The 22603-nt window shown below is 37.9% G+C and overlaps 2 protein-coding genes across 7 annotated transcripts in view; one reads left to right on the top strand and one right to left on the bottom strand.

The window, feature by feature from the left end:
- ECD (ecdysoneless cell cycle regulator) overlaps positions 1–8231 on the top strand; it is a 33309-nt gene extending 25078 nt beyond the window's left edge. Inside the window, exons 13-15 of one of the 3 annotated variants that reach the window (XM_077894960.1) lie at positions 1029–1243; positions 2747–2957; positions 7850–8231. In XM_077894960.1, coding sequence (XP_077751086.1) covers positions 1029–1243; positions 2747–2957; positions 7850–7908 — 485 coding nt within the window. In that variant the 3' untranslated portion in view covers positions 7909–8231. Of the gene's footprint in view, positions 1–1028; positions 1244–2746; positions 3033–3156; positions 6631–7849 lie in introns of those variants that run through there. The other 2 variants (XM_077894959.1, XM_077894961.1) reach the window with 2 other exon arrangements.
- Positions 4627–21683, bottom strand: NUDT13 (nudix hydrolase 13). Of its 4 annotated transcripts, none has more exons than XM_077894973.1 (9): positions 21545–21683; positions 15498–15589; positions 12518–12657; positions 10925–11059; positions 9812–9918; positions 7921–8046; positions 7652–7796; positions 6824–6978; positions 4627–5722 (listed from the first exon to the last, which is right to left on the bottom strand). In XM_077894973.1, exons 2-9 carry the CDS (start codon positions 15578–15580, stop codon positions 5528–5530), a joined length of 1086 nt encoding a protein of 361 aa, XP_077751099.1. In that variant the 5' UTR covers positions 15581–15589; positions 21545–21683; the 3' UTR covers positions 4627–5527. The 4 variants fall into 4 exon arrangements, with proteins under 4 accessions (XP_077751099.1, XP_077751100.1, XP_077751101.1 ...); XM_077894974.1 differs by having other exon boundaries at positions 7652–7763; XM_077894975.1 differs by lacking the exons at positions 9812–9918; positions 12518–12657; positions 15498–15589; positions 21545–21683 and having other exon boundaries at positions 10925–11060.
- Between the last annotated feature and the right edge of the window lie 920 nt (positions 21684–22603).

Below are 22603 nucleotides of genomic sequence, written 5' to 3'. Positions count from 1 at the left end.
ATAAATATTGGAGAATAGTTAACTGTTTCTAATAAGTAAATACACAATGCAAAATAAGAACTTATTTTTTTGCCTATTATATTGGCAAAGGTTTAAAATATTCACAATACTGAGTTTTCTCAAGAGTTGAAGAAATGGGGATCCCTGGGTGGCGCAGCGGTTTGGCGCCTGCCTTTGGCCCAGGGCGCGATCCTGGAGATCCGGGATCGAATCCCACGTCGGGCTCCCGGTGCATGGAGCCTGCTTCTCCCTCTGCCTGTGTCTCTGCCTCTCTCTCTCTCTCTCTGTGGTATGACTATCATAAATAAATAAAAATTAAAAGAAAAAAAAAAGTTGAAGAAATGAGCACTGTCAAACCATGAGTGTGGAAGTGTAGGATTTTTTTTTACAGGGCATTTTGGTACTCTAGAGAGTTTATAACCTTTGACATAGAAATTTCACTTCCAGGAATTTTCTCTATGAAAAAGACACATATGTGCTAAGATGGTGATATTAAATATTGTGCGATCTTAAGAAAAAATGAGGCCCATCTGTATGTTTTCACAAAGAAGGACTTCTAAGACATAAATAAGTAGAAAAGCAAACCATTGTTCAATATGTATAAATATGTAAAAAAAAATTATTTTTTTAAATTATGTTTTTATACATATGTACAAAACTGCATAAAGGCCTGGGTACCCAGGGATGCTTAACTCTGGGAAGAGAATTAGATGTGAGATACTAATAACTCTGTGTGGCTTGAAATTTATATCAAAATAATTCATGTATTTTATAGCTTTTAAGTTTTTTAAGTAAAAAATTTTTGTAACCAAATTCATAATTTAAAAAAAGCTAAATTTTTCAGCTCAGCCTGTATACTTTTCTGGAAATATCTGCCTGCAGTACCATTTTCCAGAAGGGATTTTTATGAAGTAATTTACCTCTGTTTATTGGTCCTTTTCTGCAGATAATATTTAATTAACTCTTTGGAGAGGTATAATCACTCAAAAAATTACTATATGGCTCTTTCTGTGTTGGGGTCTGTGTAGGGCCAAGTCCTCATGAATCAGACTCCGATGATCTGGATGAGGAAGACTTTGAATGTTTAGATAGTGATGATGACTTGGATCTTAAAACAGAGGCGGCTGGGGAAGAAGCATCTGTAAAAGGTACTCTTAATAATCTCAAGTCATACATGGCCCAGATGGACCGGGAATTGGCATATACCAGCATTGGCAAAAGTTTCACCACCCAGAAGCAAATGGTATGTGTGTGTTTAACCTCTCCCTCTGTCTAAATATCTTACTGTTATGAAGGAGAGCTGAAATTATATTTTATCTTAGTTTTCATTTTCTTTTCTTTTTTTTTTTTTATTTGTGATCCTTTTTTGGTGATGATTTTGATTTTTTTTTAATTTGAAATAAATAAGAATGTAAGATTGCTAATATTTCCCTAACTAATAAGATAAAGGATTATTAATTTTGTTCTCCTAAATATAGTTTAATTATATTACTTATTCTATGTTATCCATTAGGATTTAAAATAAAAAGTCATGCGATGTGGTCAGACTAGTTTGTAGTTGCTTTCTACTGCCAACAGTTTACACAGAGTTTAAAAACAGAAAGGATCTTAAATATCCAAATAATTTTCAAGTCTTAATAGTGTGTTTTGTGTTTTCTCAATTCCAAATAAAGAATTCAGCTTCCACTAATTTTTTTTATCCTAGTTTTTATACCAGCAGTGTCTAACCTGGACCTAATAGACACATGAAATAGAGTGGACTCTCAAATTTGAGGGATTAGGGCTTGAAATCCAGCTCAGCCATCCATTGACTATATCCATGAACTAGTAATTCTTGTCATAGAATTCATATAGAACTAAATGAGACAACAGAAAAATACATAATGTGGCCCTTATCTCAACATTCTTCATCTTGCTTTGATCATCTAAACCACATTTAAACTAAAGTCATTTCCAATATTGCCCAAACCTAACAGAAATCAAGAAACCATGTTAAACTTCTCTAAAGCAGTGTTTCTAAAATATTAGTATGCATATGAGCCATTTAAAGATCTAAGTAAAAGTGAAGTAAAGTAAAATATAGAAAATAAAATGTAGACTGTAGTTAAGTAGATCTGGGCTGAAGCCTGAGATCTTATGTGTCTAACAAGCTCCCAAGCAACACACATGCTACTGATTCATGGACTGCACTTTGAATAGACAAGATACTCAGGTCTGTAAATCAAGCTACAATCTTTCAAATCCTTTCCCTAACCTGTGAAACCAGAGGCTCAAGTAACAGTTTGGAATCTTTGTGGTTGGACTCCACAGAGCCTCAGGTTTTTACTTTAAGTTTTTTCATTGGGGGGAAAAAAAGGAAATCTAGTTTTTTTTTAATCTAAAAAATTAGATTTTTTTTTTTTTTTAGTGTTCCTTTTTGCAGATCTCTTAAACTCTTAGGCAAGCTATAAATATGTCTCCTTAACCCTGGTTATCTCCCTTGGGCTATTTCAAAATAGGGAAAAAATCCAATTTACAAAAGCTTTTCCTAGAAAGAAGTGTGTTATAATCTTTGGAACCAAATTCTAATATGTGTGTTAAATTGTGAAGTTTTTTAGACTTCATTTTTATTATTCTATCATTAAGGATAAGAAATTTCCTGTTTAATTTAGAATTTAGTTTTACATCGTTGCTTAGTTTTTATTTTAACTACCATCTACCCTAATGGCCTGTTATCCCATGATTTTGTTTTCTCTCTATAAATAAGGAATCTCTATCCCAGACTACCAATAATAATTCGGATGAGGAAGATTCTGGTGCAGGAGGATCTGTTATGACACCAGTGGATGTAGACCTGAACCTGGTTTCAAATATACTGGAATCCTATAGTTCCCAAGCTGGACTGGCAGGACCTGCGTCCAACCTTTTACAAAGCATGGGAGTACAGCTGCCTGATAACAGTGATCACAGACCCACAAGTAAGCCAACACAAGATTAGCCGGCACACCTAGGCTCTTTTTTTTCTTCTTAAATAAATATTGAGTCTGACTGTGCTCATGTCTAGTTTAGATGACTCATTTAGTAAAAATGTTTCTTCAGTACAAGTTTCACAGGCTAACTTCTCTGTGAGCCCCATATGTTGTCCACTCTGCATAAGTCTTTGTGATCTCATCTTAGGTACATACAAGGTTTTGAAGTCAGCAGAAGAGAGAAGAATCAAGCCCCTAGACAGCCCCTGAGAGGAGATACTCTGTGTTTAGAACTTTTTTTTTAAGATTTATTTATTTATTTATTTATTCATGAGAGATACAGAGAGTGAGAGGCAGAGACACAGGCAGAGGAAGAAGCAGGCTCCACACAGGGAGCCTGATGTGGGACTTGATCCTGGGACTCCAGGGCTATGCCCTGAGCCAAAGGCAGGCACTCAACTGCTGAGCCACCCAGGCGTCCCATGTGTTTAGAACTTTAAGTTTATCTTAATTGAGGATTAAAGGAAGAGAAAGGAGAGTGATAGGCAAAAATGAGAAATGAATGAGTTGCTTTTTTATTCGTTACCAGAAATGACCTTGAGCCAGACTCACTAGTGACAAATATATTTAATATTTTACCTGTTTTTGCTCTTCTGCTTCTTGAACTGGGTGCGCTCTTTTTATTCTTAGCACCTTGACACTCATTGCCACATAGATGTTGTCCAGCCAGGCAGGCCCTGTACCAAAGTTCCTTTTATTTATCTGCCATTTTCATTACCCAAGTCCTGTCCTCTTTTGCCATAGCTTTCAGATATCCTTGGAGTTCTTCTTAGAAGCCCTCTTCCACTCACTGCCAGGAAACAAAGTTCAATGTCGCAGCTCTTCTATTAGCCTCTCTCATCTTTTCTTTTCCAAAACAACACGTTAATCCAAAAGCAAACAGTTACTCCATGTTAAGTTTGAGAAACTCACAACCAGGAATCCTGCACACTCCCCTTTCTATCAGTATTTTCAGACTGGGGATGTGTACACATGTGCTCACAAACACACCCACAGAGAGACAGAAAAGATTGGGAGATGGTAATACACATGGACCCTGAACTGTTTTCTTCTAACTGCAAGATATGAAGAAATCTCAGGACCTCTCTTTCGAGAGTGCTTTTCCCTTCTACATGCTGGGTTCAGTTCAGGTCAGGGCAAGCTGCCAACCTAACAGGACAATCAAGCCCCATCACATACTATCCCTCAACATTTCCTGATGAAGGCACTTTGATTTCCCCAAAGCACTGATGATTTGCTAGCAATAGCAAAAACAATGATCTTTTGGGATCAAAAGGGAAATTCAGTGCTTCATCTTGTCTAGTTCTAGAATCACTTTTGCTTAGTCCTGTACACTTTGATGTGTCTACACATCCAAATAATCTTAGGATCACCGGCACTTGTGTCTTTGCCTAAAATCATCCGAAGATACAACTCGTTCCCAGCCATTCCTCTTTTCAAACAGACCTCTAACAATATTTCTTCTGCACGTTGCTTCAGTTGTTCCACACTTGAAACCTGGACTTAAATGTTTATCACACTAATAGATTCCTTTTCTCTCCACCTACCCCTTGCCCCAGATTCTTACTTTCTACAATTTCCTCACTTCATAAGACAGAAAAATACATCTCACCAAAGGTGTAGAAATTTATTTTATTTTCTCCAGATAAATTCTCCCCTATGACAAGGTATAGAATAACATATATGAATGATGAGTAATCCTAAATTTAGTTTATCCCGTAAAACAAGAAAATGGTTCACCTTCACTTAGCTGAAGTTACAACACATAACTGGGTATGCAAATGGCAGTGACCATTTTATATCTAGGAAATCAGAAAAAGTGATTATCTTTTCCATGGGTCACATGCTGAGCAAGTAACAGCAAAAGACTTAGCTATCTTAAGCCCCGCCGGGATGCAGTTACCTCAGCAGAATATCACTGCATCTGATTTATTACAGAGTACTCTGAGGAAGACGTTGGCTCTCACTTCCCACTTTCTTCATCCCTTCAGATTACTTAAAGAAATATAACTTTTATTTAAATACCATGTACAAAATAATTACCTGTACACAAGTTGTATAATGTTATATTGTGCTATTTTCCTTAATTCTGTGAGGATGAAAAGTAACTTAGTAGTGGGCTGAGATTTGCTATGTATCTTCAATACTAAGATAAAATTAAAATTATACCGGGCACATTTTGGCAGTTAGTATAAACCCAGCATTACCAGGATACATGCTGAAAGATGTTTGCTTCCGAGGCCTCAGTAAAAATGAGTGAACGGGGGCCTACATCCAAACTAATGCTTCAACTTACCTCTGATTTTGACAATCGTCATTATCAGTTTGCATTCTGATTGCCTATGAATAGGAACTTCCCTAACACTGCTATTAGAGACATCCCATTGTAGGGTCACCTTTCACTCTGCCTTAGTATGAAGTTGGCTTGGAGATGGCCTTTGGTCACCTCCTCTTTATCAACTGATCTCTCTTTTGCCACTCCAGGATAGTGAGAAGGGATCTAGGTGCCTCAATCTGAGCTAAGCTGGCAGGGCAGAGCAGGATGGCTTTTCCACCCATTCCTTAATCAGTTGGTGGGCAATGGCTAACTTGGGGGGCAACCAGAATGTCCCATTCTGTTGCTGAGTATATGGATTATTTCTCCTCAGGGCTGTGGCCACCTCATCATGACTGAACCAGCCAGCTGCCTCTAGTTCTTTCAGGTTCACCTGGATCTAAAAGACATAAAAACAGAATGTAAGGCTAGGAGCTACAAAATTTAGGATACTTTGGCCAAAGGTGAGAAAATGTTCCCAGAACTGAGCAATACCTAGGATCTATGGGCTGAGAGATAATCAGTTTTAGCTATTATGCAGAAGCAAAAGAGGGATAATTAAAAGGTGAGAGTTAAATATATTGTTTTAAATAGTGTAAAAGAAAAAAGTGCATTTTAAAAATCCTAGAAGCACAAATACTGAAATACTAAAGAGTGGTTAACAGTGAGGTGTAATATATAAATAATTCTTGACTAACTTGCAACTTAAAAAGAACATAAAATTACTCTTCTCTAAAGGATAAGGGATAATTAATGATTATCAAAAGCATATGGGATGCCTGGGTGTCTCAGTGGTTGGGTGTCTGCCTTCAGCCCAGATCCTGAAGACCTGGGATTGAATCCCACATCAGGGTCCCTGCATGGAGCCTGCTTCTCTTTCTGCCTGTGTCTCTGCCTCTCTCTCTCTCTGTATCTCTCATGAATAAATAAATTAAATAAAATATTAAAAAAAGCATAGTATCTTCTTTGTAATGCACACTGCAACCACAGGAAGCTGAGACAGATGAGATATTATTCTATGCAAACCAAAACACAATAGACTTTGGCAAGTAGTGACCACACTGCCATCTATCAGGGATGCTACAGAAGAGCAAGACGAGGCTGGATAAGACAATGTCTAAATCCCTTTCGACCAGAAGTTCCTATGATTTCATATAATTAGTCCCCAAAATCCTAACAAACTCGAGCAATAAGACCAATCCTGAAAGCAGTCACTTACTTTGATATACTTATTGTATGCCTACTCTGCTCTGTTAAGTCCTGATGAAAAATAAATTGCCACATGACTGAGATACATACAAAGAAGAATAGTAACTGCGTTGGCACTCTGAATTTCCTTGGAGATTGTTTCCTTTACAAGATTGCAAATTCCTTAAGGGAACAAATCATGAGTTACACATCTTCATACAAGATAGACAGTGATGGACTAGACAGGTGCCTACTGACCAACTTGAGTGAAGCAAAGGGAATATCACAGCATAAGGGAAGCATGAGAACTTACCTCTGTCTGCCCTGGTTTCACAGATGCATGACAAGCAATCATGAGTGAGCTATTAGGAAAAGACCAGTGCTGGGATGCAGAGTACTTCAGTCTTTCCAACTCCAGTCCCACCTCTTCTGCAACTTCTCTCCGGACAGCCTCTTCCAGACTTTCACCTATAAGCACTCAGATTAATTCAGGACAGCCCTGCAGCAGGAAGGGTGATATAGATGCCCATTTGTGAAAGGAGCACAAAACTGGCTCCAAAGTTTCATGAAGTATTCTTGGGAAAGCCTTAAATCCCTGAGCCTCTACAACAACAGGACTCAAGTCTGGAGTTGAGTGCTGACTTAGTTAGTTAGTGAGAATGCAGAATAAGTGACAAAGAGGCTACTGCTGACCTCAACTTTAATAAAATTCTAATGCCATGTTTTACATTTTGTAAATTTTATCCCACTAGACTGAGGAAAAAGAAAAACCTATAACGAATTCTAATTAATACAATGCATGCTGAAATATTTAGGGAGAAGCGTACTAATGTGTGCAAACTATACATCAAAGAATAAAATGAATTGATGGATGGATAGATCCGTGATAAAGTAAATGAAGAAAACTGTTATAGGATCTAGGTGGTGAATGAGTAAGTGTCAACTGTATAATTCTTTCAGCTATGCCGTATGTTTGAAAACTTGCCTGATATTGGAAAATTCTAATGCCAGAAGGCAGTTTACTTGACTTGATAGGGAACTGTATGCTTCAGACTCAAAGCACAACAGCAACAAAACAAAAACCTACAATTGTTAAGCCCTTGTGTCCTCTGGGCATCTGTGCATGCCCTAAACCTCTTACCTATATCACAAAAACCTGCCAAGGCAGAATACATTCCCTTGGGAAAGGAACTCTGGCGGGCAAGCAGGCATCGGGTCCCATCCGACACCAGAGTGATCACCACAGGAGCCATCTGGGAAGAGGGGATGGAAATTCGAGTTGGGGCCTGTTAATGGGATGAAGGAGTGGATAACTAAGGGAAGCCTTTTAATTATATAGGCCTCTACTACTCCCTGGGCAGACTAGCACACAGTCTTCTTGGATCACTGTCCTTTTAAAGTAGTGCTTACCTGTGGATAATAGATGATCTTACTGGAAGGGCACACGCGCTTGCTGCCAGCCACATTTTTCTTGGTGGGCTGCCCACTTCTGCTACAGAACTGATGAGCATCATGCCAACGGAGAAGAGCCTGAGCCTAGGAATACAAAGGTAGGCTGATTTCATTTGGAGAGGACGTGGAGCTCAGATATAATCAGGCTGGGCCTCGTATTGGGAACAACTCAAAGAGAAAAGCTAATTCCTTTCCAGCTCACCTACTTTACTCAGTTATTGACTGTTTGAACTTTAAAATAAGGAAACTATCTGAACATACTCCTCTAGCATCTGAAATATGAATAAAAGGAAACGTATTTTAAATGTATTATGAATTATTTAAAAATTTAAATGTATTATGAATTATTTAAAATACATATATATATAGGGGATTCCTGGGTGGCTCAGTGGTTTAGCACCTGCCTTTGGCCCAGGGCATGATCCTGGAGTCCCGGGATCAAGTCCCGTGTCGGGCTCCCTGCATGGAGCCTGCTTCTCCCTCTGCCTGTGTCTCTGCCTCTCTCTGTGTCTCTCATGAATAAATAAATAAAATCTTTAAAAAATAAAAAAACACATATATATTAACTATTATAATGAGTGTTCCATGTACTTATGACCCAGCTTAAAAATAAGACATTCCCAATAGAGTGAAACACCCCAACACATACGCCTCCCCAATAAATGTAGAATTTTTATTCAAATAAAAATGTTTAGAGATGTCTTTTTAGTTATTCAAAATTGTTTTTAGATTTTATTTATTCATGAGAGATGCAGAGAGGCAGGCTCCCGATGCGGAGCCTGATGCAGAACTTGATCCCAGAACCCCAGGATCATGACCTGAGCCAAAGGTAGATGCTCAACCATTGAGCCACCCAGGTTGCCCTTATTTTTTTATTTATTTTTAAAGATTTTATTTATTTATTTGACAGAAAGAGCAAAAGCAGGGGGAGGAACAGAAGGAGAAGCGGGATCCCCACTGAGCAGGGAGCCCAATGTCAGGCTTGACCCCAGGACCCTCGGATCATGACCTGAACTGAAGACAGATGCTTAACTAACTGAGCCACTCAGGGACCCCAGAGATGTCTTTTTAAATTAAATGAACAACCAGAAGCACTTTAGCAAGTGAAGTGTACAGCTGTGAGGATGTCATTAAAGCAATACAGAGTAACTTCTCATAGGAGTAACATAATGATGTATATGTATATGTCATTAAAAATATGAGGCTGATAGATCATACTGCTATAGATATGCATGTCCTGGGCAGCCCAGGTGGCTCAGGGGTTTGGCGCTGCCTTCAGCTCAGGGCGTGATCCTGGGGACCTAGGATCAAGTCCCACAACAGGGCAGCCCCGGTGGCGCAGCGGTTTAGTGCCGCCTGCGGCCGGGGGCATGATCCTGGAGACCGAGGATCGAGTCCCATGTCGGGCTTCTCTGCGTGGAGCCTGTTTCTCCCTCTGCCTGTGTCTCTGCCTCTCTTTCTCTCCCTGCATCTCTATGAATAAATAAATAAAATCTTAAAAAAAAAAAAAAGTCCCACAACAGGCTCCCTGCATGGAGTCTGCTTCTCCCTCTGCCTGTGTCTCTGCCTCTCTCTCTGTGTGTTTTCATGAATAAATAAATAAAATCTTTTTAAAAAAGATCTGCATGTCCTTAGAAGAAAATGGTCCTGCCAAAAATAAGGGCAAAAGAAAGAAGAATAAGCAGTCGGCCTACAGCATACTGTCCTGCCAAGGTTTGTAGGAAGGACTGTGATCTATCTGCAGAAGACGACATCAAATGTCATTCTAGCCTTGTGCATGCATGCCATATATTCACCCGTAAACACTGCTTTACTAAATTTCCTACAAAACTGAGAAGTCAGAATCTACCGTGGTCAGCAAGGAGGCATCCTTTGTGTTCAGCTGAAATAGAGCCTTCCTCAGATCAGTGAAAGAGCCCTTGAGTTCTATCTCCATTTCTGCTTTCTGTAAGGAAGCTAGAAAACGAGAACAGAGGATAAGATGAAACAAACACTAAACTTTGCCTTCAGGCCCCTCCCTCTCAAGTATGCCTGTTAGAGCAGTCTTTCCCAAACTCACCTAATAATACTCAACCAGGGAAAATAAAAAAAAAATATGTAGGTTCTCAAGCCTCTACATAAAGTTTCTGAACAGCACGTGAGTGAGGCCCAGAATTTTTATGTTTCAACAAGCACTAGGTAATTTCTTATTTTCAGGCAAATTTGAGAACTATCAGAGCATAGTATTTCTCAAGATCCTCTTCAGAGGGGTGCCTGGGTAGTTGGGCCGCTGAGCCTCTGCCTTTGGCTCAGGGTGTGATCCTGGGGTCCTGAGAGTCCTGCATCGGGCTCCCTATGGAGAGCCTGTCTCTCTCTCTCTCTCTCTCTCTCTCTCATGAATAAATAAATAAATCTTTTAAAAAATATATCCTCTTCAGAGTAATATTTGCATTAACCATACACTATCCCTGGAAAAGAGGTAAAATGGGACCTCTAAGCTCCTATCTGCATTGCATTCCAGCATCATTACATTTACAACCAGACCTGAAAGAGAAGGAAAGCCTACTAGGAGCCATGAATCTATACCCAATTGGTTCCCAAATGCAGGTCTGAGGACCCTGAGCCACTGCATGGTAATATGTTTACTCACCCAAGGTAAGAATGATGTCATGAATTTTTAAATGTTTCCTATGAAATATTTAAGAAATATAAAATGTATAAAGGTACAGAGAGTAATACAATGAACATTTGAGTACCTACCACCTAGCTTAGAAAGTATTAAAATGTTCTCTATTTTTTTTAAATGATGACGACGGTAAATCACGACGGTAGTATTTTTTTTTTCTTAATGTCCTAACTTAAAAAAAATACAAGGTTGATAACCTTTAATACTCTCAAAATTTTCTTTGAAATTATGCTATTGCGTGGAATTCCAAAGTCTGAGCACTACTGGGAAATTCCCATTAGGAATAATGTTCTATACCATTTAGGGAAGAGGAGCTATTTAGACCTAGATCCAGAGCAAACCATGCTTCATGCTGTTTGGAGCATCCAATCAGTACCGAGTCTTCTATTCTTTGTGTGTCCTGTCCAAACTTAGCCAGGAGCCTTTCCAACTCTAAGAAACAGAAAAGGAGAAGGGAAGAAAACAAAGGCTTTCATTAAATCACGAGCAACCAGGCAGCCCCGGTAGCGCAGCAGTTTAGCGCCGCCTACAGCCCAGGGTGTGATCCTGGAGACCCTGGATGGAGTCCCACCCACATCGGGCTCTCTGTATGCCTGTTTCTCCCTCTGCCTGTGTCTCTGCCTCTCTCTCTCTCTCTCTGACTCTATGAATAAATAAATAAAATCTTCTAAATAAATAAATAAGTAAGTAAGTAAGTCACGAGCAACCATATTAACCTTCTAGGAAATCATCTACTTCAGCTTGCAGTAGGTATACCTGCTTCTAGCTGCTGCCCTGCAGCTAATTAGCCATGTAATCTTGGTCTAATAATTTAACCTCTCTAGACCTCCATCTTCCCAATAACAACCTGAAGGGTTTAGACTAAAGAAGGAACTCTAGCTGTGTAACATTGTATTCTATGATTGTATCATGAAAGGAGCATATCCCCTAGTTCAAAAGATACATGATAGTTAATGTAGTATGGCACTGAATAAAAGTATCATGCTTAAAATGCTAGAAACCAAATCAGTTACATATAATTTAGTCTCCAGATTATGCTGAGTGTGTGGGCTAGGGTAGACTATTCATCCAAGATCCCAGGTCTGTATAAGACATGTGCTGTACATGGAGAAAATCTGTCCTCCTGTGCATGAAGGACTTATATTTGTTTACAATGCAACATAGCATTGCCTTCTGATGGCATCCTTATATTCTTCTGCACTGCTAGGAACTACCTATTCAAATACTCAACATCTGACCCATGGAAGAAATTCATTGAAAAAAAAAAGAAAGAAAGAAAGAAAGAAAGAAATTCACTGGCTTTGTATTTAGAAGTAACTCAGTGTATAGTGACATCATATACAACTGAAAGTTGGTACTTTGAATGCCAAATCCCAGTGGCTTATATATCTCTAGTTATATACCCTAAAAGAGTTCTCAAAACAAATTAATTTTAATTCACTTTTAATTTTGACTCTTCTAGAAGAAATGAAGCCATGATGCAAATCCTAGACATTAGAACAGTATGCAATTCCATGGAGGCTTGGAAATCACTGGTTTAAGCAGGGTTTGGCTTTATAAGTCATGTGTTCTCGGTCTCAACTACTCCACTCTGCCACTGTAGTGCAAATACAGCCACAGACAGTATGAAAATGAATGAGCATGGCTGTGTTCCAATAAATATTTACAAAACAAGAGGTGGGTTCCAATTTGGACAGCAGTTTCAATGACCCCTAGTTTATCACCAAATAATATTTGGGCAGCTCAGGTTTATACACTCAATAATCAGTAGAAAGAGTTTGAAAAATCTGGACTCTAAAGTTGAAGGATTCTTCTCAGGGATCTGATATAGATGAAATTCTGCTTAATTGCCACAGCCTGGTCTACTCTACTGGTCCTCTTTGGGCTTACCTAGTAGGCTATACTGGGGGGCCTGGTACCGTTGTTCTGATTTCTGAAGCAAAGGAGCCAGACTATGAAAGAGGTAAAATGCTCCTGTCTGCTGGGCTGTTTTACATGCATCATCATCTTCTTTCAGTTCAAATAAATACCTGTATTTTGGAAATAATCAAAGCATTACAAAACCACACTTAATTACTTGTACAGCATTCATCTTTCAGAATTCTGTCCTTGCATCCCTCTCCTATCACAGTTATTTCACTTATATCCTAAGTGGCTCTAAAAAGGATTTTAGTTCCTTCCTTTGTGCTACTTACTGTACATCTGGCCCATACCTCTGTGGCTGCACTTGTTAATACTAAATTAACAATACTATTTGTTAATTTGTCTGTTTCCCCCAAAAAAACTATGATCTCCTTAAGGGCAAGGTCAGCCTTAGTTCTGTATCTCCAGTAATTAGCATACTGAATGGCTCAATTCAATAAATAGTTATTGAATTGAACTTCAAGGGTAATAAATATTTACTGAATTGAACCTCAAGGTACTTTGCCAATATTATGCTGTGAGGCAAGAATTTACATGCAGTGGGGTGAAAGGAAAACAAGTACAGTGATAAAACATCAACCACAAAATCCCTAGAAATGGGAGCAGACTTTATTATTGCAGATAAAGAGCAAACACTATACCTTAAGTAACACTATCATTCAATGTAGGGATGATAAAGAGCAGATTTTACCTTAATACATTCCTGCCTCCAACACTAGTCCCCACATGGACACCCTTAGTGCATTATCTCTACCGAAGAGACTGCTGATGGGAAATAAAGCCTATACTTGACCACACTTATTTAATAAGTATAATATCTTCAATAGCCAAAATACAAATGTGGAAAACACAACATCCTATCATTAGTTTATCTAAGAGAAATAGCATTGGATCCAGTTCTAGGCTTTTCAAGCACCTTCATTAAGATTAATTTCAAGAGCCTTGGAAACCAGGTCAGGGTCCATGTGATTCAGGGGGTACTGAATGTAGATTCTCCTTCTGGAGCCTTAGGGATAACCATTTTTGCCTATTAAAAGCCCTAAACAGACTCAGATTTATGGCAGATTTTGTCACTTATGTAGCCATCACAGTTTAAAGATATTTTCTGTAGGATCTGGGAGCTTTTGTAATACCAACAGAGTTAGCTCAACATGAAACTACAAAGCTAAATGATAAATGTGCCCCAGTGGCATCTTTAGGAACCTATTTTTGACTGTATGATAAAAGGGGTCACAATGAGCTCTTTATAAACACAAGACCAAAGAAACTTGAGATTTTAATACTCAGGGTATTTTTAAACTCATTATAAGTGACTGCAGCTTCCTGGGGCAAAGACTTAATGCATGTCAAAGGAGGGACCTGTGCCACTCAGAAGTTACCAAATATAAACAATAGAACAAACACTGCTGCCTTCCTAAAAGAACAGTAAGAGTGGTACAACCTGTGCTTTGCCCTAATGACCCTAAAAAGCCAAACAGCTACAAAAACACCCAGGTTAAGGTCTTAAGCCTGGGCCTCATTGGAACTGGAACCGAGATCCCAAAAGCTCCTTACCTTCTTGATCAGGAACACTAATTTTAAAAATTCATTTCCCCCTTTAGTCATAATAGCAGGGAAACAACTCTAAGATTATCAGACTGAAGCTGTTGTTTTCCTATTTAAAAAAATAAAAAGTCATCCCATAAAAATCAGGAAATACAGTTAGTAATTTGTTCAAAAAAGGGAAATCATCAAGAATCTCACCATTCAGAGATGATCACTGTTCACACCTGGGAATTCTCCAAACTATTTATTGTTTATCTGTACATATGTAGGTATATTCAGAATCATGCCTTTTTTCTTTAACATTCTTTTCACACCATCTTCTTTATTGATAGAATTTCATTCTAAATGATTGAATGATTTAATTCTAAATGATTTTTTATTCATTTTAAAACCACTTTAATATAGCCATTTTTAGACTTCTCAATAATTGTTCCATAATTCAATTATTGTTCTTAGAGTCTCAGCCTGAGAACTACAAATAACCTAAATTCCCAACAATATCTACTCTAAGTACAGCAATTTTCTTTTCTCACTCTTGTCCATGTAACACTGTATGCTTATGTGCCTTTATTTTTTTTTTAATTTTTTATTTTTTGCTTATGTGCCTTTAAATTTTGGACTAGGCACTCATGTTTGGCAGAGCTTTTCATGTACAAAGCCCTGGTTATGGGTATATCTCTTCAGAGGAGTTTTACATTTGCTTCTGCATAGTGCCCAGGGGTCTTATAAGTCTACAACTACTACTTACGTTATTTTCCTGGGTTGGGGTTTGGGGACCATAACACAGATGGTACAAATTTAAACCCCAAACTATGGGAACAGTCTTGTGATTTCAAATTCACAGATTTCAAATTTGCCCAGGCTATGACAAAGAAGTCCTTTACCATCTTCCTGTAGTGCTGTAGGTTTTGGGTTTTTTTCTGGTCTACCTTTAACTAGTAGTTTAGTTCCTTAGGGGGTGAGGGGTGAGAGAATTAGAATTATCTACCTTATTTTCAGGAAACTTCATGAACTATTATTATTCAGTAGAGTTTTTAATTCCATCATAAAGGTGTGCCATCATTTAATTAATCTCTCCCTTACTGTTGATTCATCCATTCAACAAGCCTCCGATGCCTACCATGCACCAGGTATTGTTTTGTGCACAAGGCGTACCACCATGGGAAACACAAAGTTATTATCTTAATAGAACTTAATATTTAAGTATGTTAGATATTTTAGGTATATTTGAATTTTAGTTAATTTAGAATTTTTTCAATTATAAATAATTTGCAGTGAATATCCTTATATGTATATCTTAATCATGCATCCTTAATCCTCAAAATAGGATTTTGAGATATCTGTATTTTATAATTTGGTGGGCCAAAGAGAATAATCAGAGCTCAGGTTGGTCACAACTCACCGGGTCTTAGTGACATAAGTTGACAGCAGCCTATAACACCAAAAAGATTTTTTCCTGCAAGCAATTCCACAATACAGGGACATTGTCAGGTCCTTAGAGAAAAGAGGAGTTAAAAAAAGAAAAAGTCATAGTATGCAATTTAAAGTAATGAATCACCAAGAGAGTTATACTTTAAACCAGAATAGGATTACTTTTTAATATTAAGGAAAGAGAAACTGAATAGGAGTCAGATGATCTGGCTTCTAAATTGCATTTATATCGCTAATTAGCTATGGGAGTTCAACTTTTCAGTACCTCAAAATTGAAACTTGTTCTGCCTACCTAACAGGTTATTGTGAGAATCCACTATCTACAAAAAATATATGTTCCTTCTTCCATATTGGAGGATTGTTGCTAGAAGGTAGCTGCTAAAAAAAAAAAAAAAGGTAGCTGCTAAGCCACAGTCTACATTTCTCTCTTATATCTAAGCAGGGCCAAAGGTAGGTCTTAACAATGGAATGTGAGTGGAAGTGATGTATCTCTCCTAGGCTGAATCAGCTAAGAAGTAGGTATACCTAAGGGGCGCTTGGGTGGCTCAGTCAATTGAATGTCCAATTCTTGGTTTCATCTCAGGTCCTGATCTTGGGGTGAGGGGATCAAGTCCCACATCAGGCTCCTTGCATGGAGACTGCTTCTCCTTCTGCCTGTCTCTCTGCCTCTCACTCTGTGTCTCTCATGAATAAATAAATAAAATCTTAAAAAAAAAAAAAAAGTACATATGCCTTCTCCATTCTCTTTCCTCCTTCTGCTTGGAAGACTCTGAAATAGCAGAGTCATTGAAATGGAGAAGCCTGGATCCTTGAATCACAACCTAGAGAAAAGCCACCTGCCAGGGCACGTGGTTAGCTCAGGGATTGAGCATCTGCCTTTGGCTCAGGTCATGATCCCGGGTTCCTGGGATCGAGTCCTGCATGAGGCTCCCTTCAGGGGGCCTGCTTCTTCCTCTGCTTATGTCTCTGCTTCTCTCTGTTTCTCATGAGTACATAAATAAAATCTTTTTTTTTTTTTTTCATAAATAAAATCTTAAAAAAAATGCCACCTGCCAACTAAAGACACCCCCACCCCTGCTTTGGAATATTTATGAGTAAGAAATAAACATAAGCAACTAAACTTTTGAAGTTTGTTACAGCGGCTAGCATGACTCTAATAGACCAGGTAAGACCAGGAGTGTCTCCAGAATAATGGGGCTAAGTTTCTTAGAATATTTGAAAACTAGAGTCCTCTGAGAATGAAGTAAAAGGAATCCTATAGATAAGAAAAATATAAAAATCATGGCCTTTTGGACAACATCTCAAAAGGCAGCTATGCAAATCTACATGAATCTAAGGTATTTTCTATTTTGTGTATCTCATTGTGAGAGAAAAACAATTCTCTATATTACAAATTCATTCTACAGAAGATGATTCCTTTTAAATTGTATACCAGTAAGTATTTTATTCCCCATGAAAAGTACATTTCACATTGGCAATAAAAGTCAAGAAGTTCCACTGAAACGAGAAAATCAGTACAGTTAATTAACCAACCACCCTTTTAACTGTGCCCAAGGGAAGCAAGCTTTGACACTGAACAAATTACTGAAGAACATCTCTAGTTTAGGCTTACTTCTTGGTTGCATAATTATGAATCACTGATGACTAATCCTTGGATAGTTTTGGCTATAATCTATGTCCTAGCCAAGGGTAAAATATATTTAGTAAATGACATTCAACAAAAAGTGCTTGTTGAAAACTGACTTTATGCAAGGTCCTTTAAGAAAACACAAAAATGTACTAGATGAAAAACCTGTCAAGGGACTCTAGCAGGAGAGAAAAAACAAAACTAGCTTTCCCAGAAGACAACATGTGATATGTGGGTTATAAAGCATTCTAGGAGAATATTAAAAGCGTAATTCCTACTTTAATAACCCAAAGACTTGTTGATACACTGGAAGAAATGTGTTTACATTTCTCATATATGGATATGTCATATGTATATGTCTCAGGTACAAACTCTGAGAATATAAGTTGGTGCAATATTTGGGGGGGGAGCAATTTGGGAATATCTATCGAAATGTTAAACAAACATCCCTTTCACCTAGCAATTCCACTTCTAGGATTTTATCCCGAGAGGGAAAGGATATGTATAGGAATCTTAACTGAAAAGTATGTTAAAGGGGAATAAAATACAGCTCTTAAAAATAAATAAAAAGGGTCTCCTAGGTGGCTCAGTTGGTTAAGTATCAGACTCTTGGTTTTGGCTCTGGTTATGGTTTCAGGATCCTGGGATAAAGCCCTGCGTCAGGGTCTACACTCAGCAAGGAGTCTGTTTGGTAGTCTCTCTCTCCCTTACCCTCTCCCTCCCACTCTCTCTCTCTCTCAAATAAACCAAATCTTTAAATAAATAAATGAAGATAACAATGGAAACATTCATATATAGTAACAGGGAAAAACATTCACAATATATGATTAAGTAAGAAAAGCAAGTAATATTTGGTTTACCATGATCTAATTAATTTATAGAGGAAAGGACATGGGGGAACCTGAGTAGCTTAGTGAGTTAGGCATCTGACTGTTGATTTCCGCTCAGTCATGATCTCAGGGTTGTAGGATTGAGCCCCATATTGGTTGGTCTTGGCATGGAGCCTGCTTAAGATTCTCGCTTTCCCTCTCCTTCTGTCCCTGCTCGCCCCCACTTCTCTCCCTCTCTAAAAAAAGACAGAAGGAAAAGGGCACATACATATCAGTAAACATAAATTATATATGTATTTATTTCTTTTTTTAAAGTAACTAGAAGTACACATACCAAATCGTTAACAGGTGGCTAATTTGGAAAAGTGGGATGGAGAGAGGAGTTGAAAAGGGTACTTATAATTTTTACTTTGCACATTTCTGTATTTAAAAAAAATTCTAACCATATGTATGTACTCCTTTTACAATAAAATAAGTATATTAAAAATAGTCTTCCTGAGACTAACTGCATAATGAGGCTAATTGGAAGCCATTGTTCTCAGGAGCACCTCGCCAAATTGCCTGGGAGACCAAAGAAATTTCTTTGGTGAATTCCTTGAATCCTGAGAGCCAGGAGCTGTTTGGTTGCAGCTTTACCAACTAATCTGTGTGGCCCACTGTACTTGACTGACTGCCGGCTGTTTTGCCTAGTTTCTGTTACTAAATTAACCTTAGCCAGTTGTAGATTATGGTGGTCTGCTGATTCATGGGATGGTGGTCATAGAGCTTGTAAAAACTATAGTCAAGCTCTTAATGCAGCTTTGAAAAAATATTAACAATCAGGAGAAAACCAGGCTTATTTTAACTGAGAATTTTATCTTCGTTGGTACAGTCATAAAACTAGTAGATAAAGATTAGGTCTAATTCCTTTTTTGAATGGTCCCTTGTATATTTTTATTATACATCTTATATAAAAACAGTATAGAGATTACTGAAAAGTCAAAGAAGAGAAAATGATTTCCTTAAAAATCAGCTGTAACTGTATTTTTCTCTTTTAAATAGGTCGTTTAAATTATAAAATTAAGAGAATTACATTACAGGATCTCTAAAAAAGAGAATTGTGAGGGCATCCATAATGTGGCCACATAAACATAACATAATTTCATATGTGTTTCCTAATCTTTTTAGACATACAAATTCTACATATTTGTAATCAGAGGACATATTTTTGTCAACTTGTTTTCATGAAACACATCACAAGCAGTTTTCTATGTTTTTGTACAAGCTATATAATTTTTTAAGCTGCAAAATACTACATTAAGGTAGACATCCTTATTTTTCTAAACATTCTCAATGTATTTTAGACATTGGCTATAATTATTTTAAATTATCAGAAATAAAATACCACTAAATACCTGTGTGCTGATATTTTCAGGTTACTTCCTTAAATTTCCCAAAGTAGAATTACTGGGACAAAATTCAGTTTAAAATCATATGGGTCTTCTACACATTGCCAAACTTTCAAGAACTTTCATTTTATATTTCTTTGATAACTATAGAGATTGAAAGTGTTTTGAGATTTAATAGATCTAGTTCCCCTTTTGCAAACTGTTTGATGTCCTGTGCTCATTTATTTACTGTGGTTTTGGCCACTCTAGATTTTAGAATCTTATAGGACATTTATTGTATTTTCCAAAATATCACAGAAACACATTATAGGAACCAACTGTTATATGTATTTCTTTTCTTTTCTTTTTTTAAACTTTATCTATTTATTCATGAGACAGAGAGAGAGACAGAGACACCAGCGGACTCCACACAGGGAGCCCAACGTGGGACTCAATCCGAGGTCTCCAGGATCAGGCCCTGGGCTGAAGGCGGCGCTAAACCGCTAAGCCACCTGGGCTGCCTTGTATTGCTTTTCTTTGTGAAGCAGCCATTCAGAAGGAACCTCAGTACAAAAAAAAAAAAAAAAAAAGAAAGAAAGGCTCTTTTAACAATGAAAATATGTGAAATTACTTTAGAATGAAAATATAATTTCTTATAACTCCATGCTATTTAGGAATCTAATGCAGAGAAAATGTGTTACTTTTTTCTAACTGGTTTGTGATTTTTTACTCTCTTAAGGGTCTTCAGTGCGATGTTTTATTCAAAGTGTATTGGCTTAAGGTTTCACCTTTAGCAAACATGCTGGAAAACAACTGGTAAACCTGCCATGATATTCAAATCCAGCTGCTCAAATGCCTCATTTCCAACAGAATCATTGTTTTTGTTTAAATTGGCAGCTATTATTGTATTTTATTCCTGAGAGCATGCTGGGGATAAAAGTTCACTATTCACAAAATAAGTCTTGGAAGAAAATACTAGCACCGTTATTCTTATGTTAGATGACGAGCTCAGGCCTGTTTTGTTTATAGGGTCTGTGTGTATCTCCAAACCAAGGAAGGGACAGGGAAGCAAGCAATTAAAGAGACTCAATTTTATTCTGGGCTCTGTCACTGACTGAATTTGTGATCTGGAGCTGTCACCTAACTTTTGGAAGCTTGGTTTCTGTCTCACTTCTCACAGGGGAAGGAAGGAAGGAGAGAAAATGGATCTAAAGTATATTATAACCATGTCAGGTTTTCACATACTTAATTCTCAGATCTGTAAAATCCTTAAATGTTGGAATTGTGTCTTCCCTATCTATAGCCCCTAGCACTGTGTCTATCACATTGTAAAACACTATCAATGAGAATGAATGAATTTATCCCATTTTACAAGTGAGGAAGATAAAGCTTTAACTAACCTGAAATCATAACTTAGAAAGCAGCAGTTTCAAACCCAGGGCTATCTGGCTCCAAAACTCATGTTTTGATGAGACATACATGGGAAAGCACTTTTCAACATTCATTTATAATTTATGTCTGATACAAAGACTGATAGAGATGAAAAATAATATTATTGTTACCAAAAACTATTCCATGAGGAGGCAAGGCTGTTAAGATTAACCATTTCTCTCAAGGCCCTGTACTAAATAATTCCCACATTTCTCATCCTGTTCGTCTTAACAGAAGAACAATTACTTTAGAAAATACGACCGCATGAAGCAAAGGCCCACTCCAATCTCTGTGGTTACTTCTTCCGAGAAGTTTGGTAGTGTTTGAGAGAGCTCTTCAGTCTGTCTATTCATTACTGGGGACTCAGTGGAATGGGGAAATACACAAAACTGAGGCGCCACTGGGATCCAGATTTCAAGATCTTACTAAGCAGCTTTATGGTTTCCTTTCTTAAAAAAAAAAAAATGTTTCCTCCCTTAATTCAAAAATAATGCAGGCACACTGCAAAGTCAGCAAATTCCATATTTAAACGACTGTCCAAGAAAGTACCAGAAAAATATTAGCTTTAGTTAAAGAGATAGTTCCTGAGTTATGATGCAAAACCGTGTTCATTCCTTAGTTTCTCCAAGAAGGAAGAGACTAAGCTAACATCACAAAATGCTGTGACGGAGAGCTTTTTTTTTTTTCAAGTTTTGATTATGCCTTCCCATAAAATCCCTCCTGCGCTTAGAAGCTCAACAGTTTTCTGTTCCGCTGTACTCACTCTGAATTCTGTTGGGGGAGGGCGACTTCCTAGGCCTCAAGATTATCTGCAGACACCACGGAACTCCTAATGTTCCTGGGAAGTAGGGCTTTCCCCCAGAGGGACCGATCCTGCCTCCGCCACACTTCCCAGAATCTCCTAGAGGTGCACTCTGGGAAATGTAGTTCTGTTTTCATGCTAGCTGTTTAGTCCTACAAAGTTTTTTTTTCTTTTCTCTTTTGTTTTCATTTTGTTTTTAATAAATTTATTTTTTATTGGTAGTCCTACAAACTTAATCACGGTTATAAGCATGTTTTTGCCACACTTCCCAGAATCCACCTAGAGATGCACTCTGGGAATTGTAGTTTAATCCAGAGGCACGTGGCTCTCCACTCCAACTGCAAAGTTAACCATAATTGTCAAAAGCATGATTTAAGATCTTCTAAATCCATTACCAGGAAATCTACAGACCCTGTCTTTGGAGTAGCAGTAGATTCACTTTCGAATAACAAAAATATAGTCATTAAACCCATCCCAGTATACAAAAGGCATATTTTGCAGGGGAGGAAAGGGGCAGGAATTTAGATAACTTTCATCCTTTTTGTATCTCTGTCTCTGACTGCCCACTTTAGAATTAGCTCTAACATTTCATGAAATTCTGACCATTTAAAAGGACCTGGCTGTGTCTAAATGTGTGTTAGAATGTGTCACTTGGTCAACCAGGGCAGGATTCCATGACTGGAAGCAGTCTCAGCAAAACTACTTTGGTTCTGCTCTTTTCTTACTATTAAAGTTGTTTACTTATAGGAAAAGACATTTTTTAAGGCCTTTCATTCAACATGTATGTATGTATATATGTATTAAAGATTTTATTCATTTATTTGGCAGAGAGAGAGCACAAGCAAGGGGGATCAGCAGGCAGAGGCAGAGAGGGAAGCAGGCTTCCCGCTGAGCAGGGAAGGATGAGATCATGACCTGAGCCAAAGGCAGAATTTAACCAGCTGAGCCACCCAGGTACCCCGATTCAACATGTATTTAATGGAACAGTTAATAAGCACCAGATATAGCAGGAGGAAAAAC

Source organism: Canis aureus, chromosome 4, assembly GCF_053574225.1.
Source record: "Canis aureus isolate CA01 chromosome 4, VMU_Caureus_v.1.0, whole genome shotgun sequence".
Lineage (NCBI taxonomy): Eukaryota > Metazoa > Chordata > Mammalia > Carnivora > Canidae > Canis > Canis aureus.
This window is presented reverse-complemented; position numbering and strand designations above follow the sequence as displayed.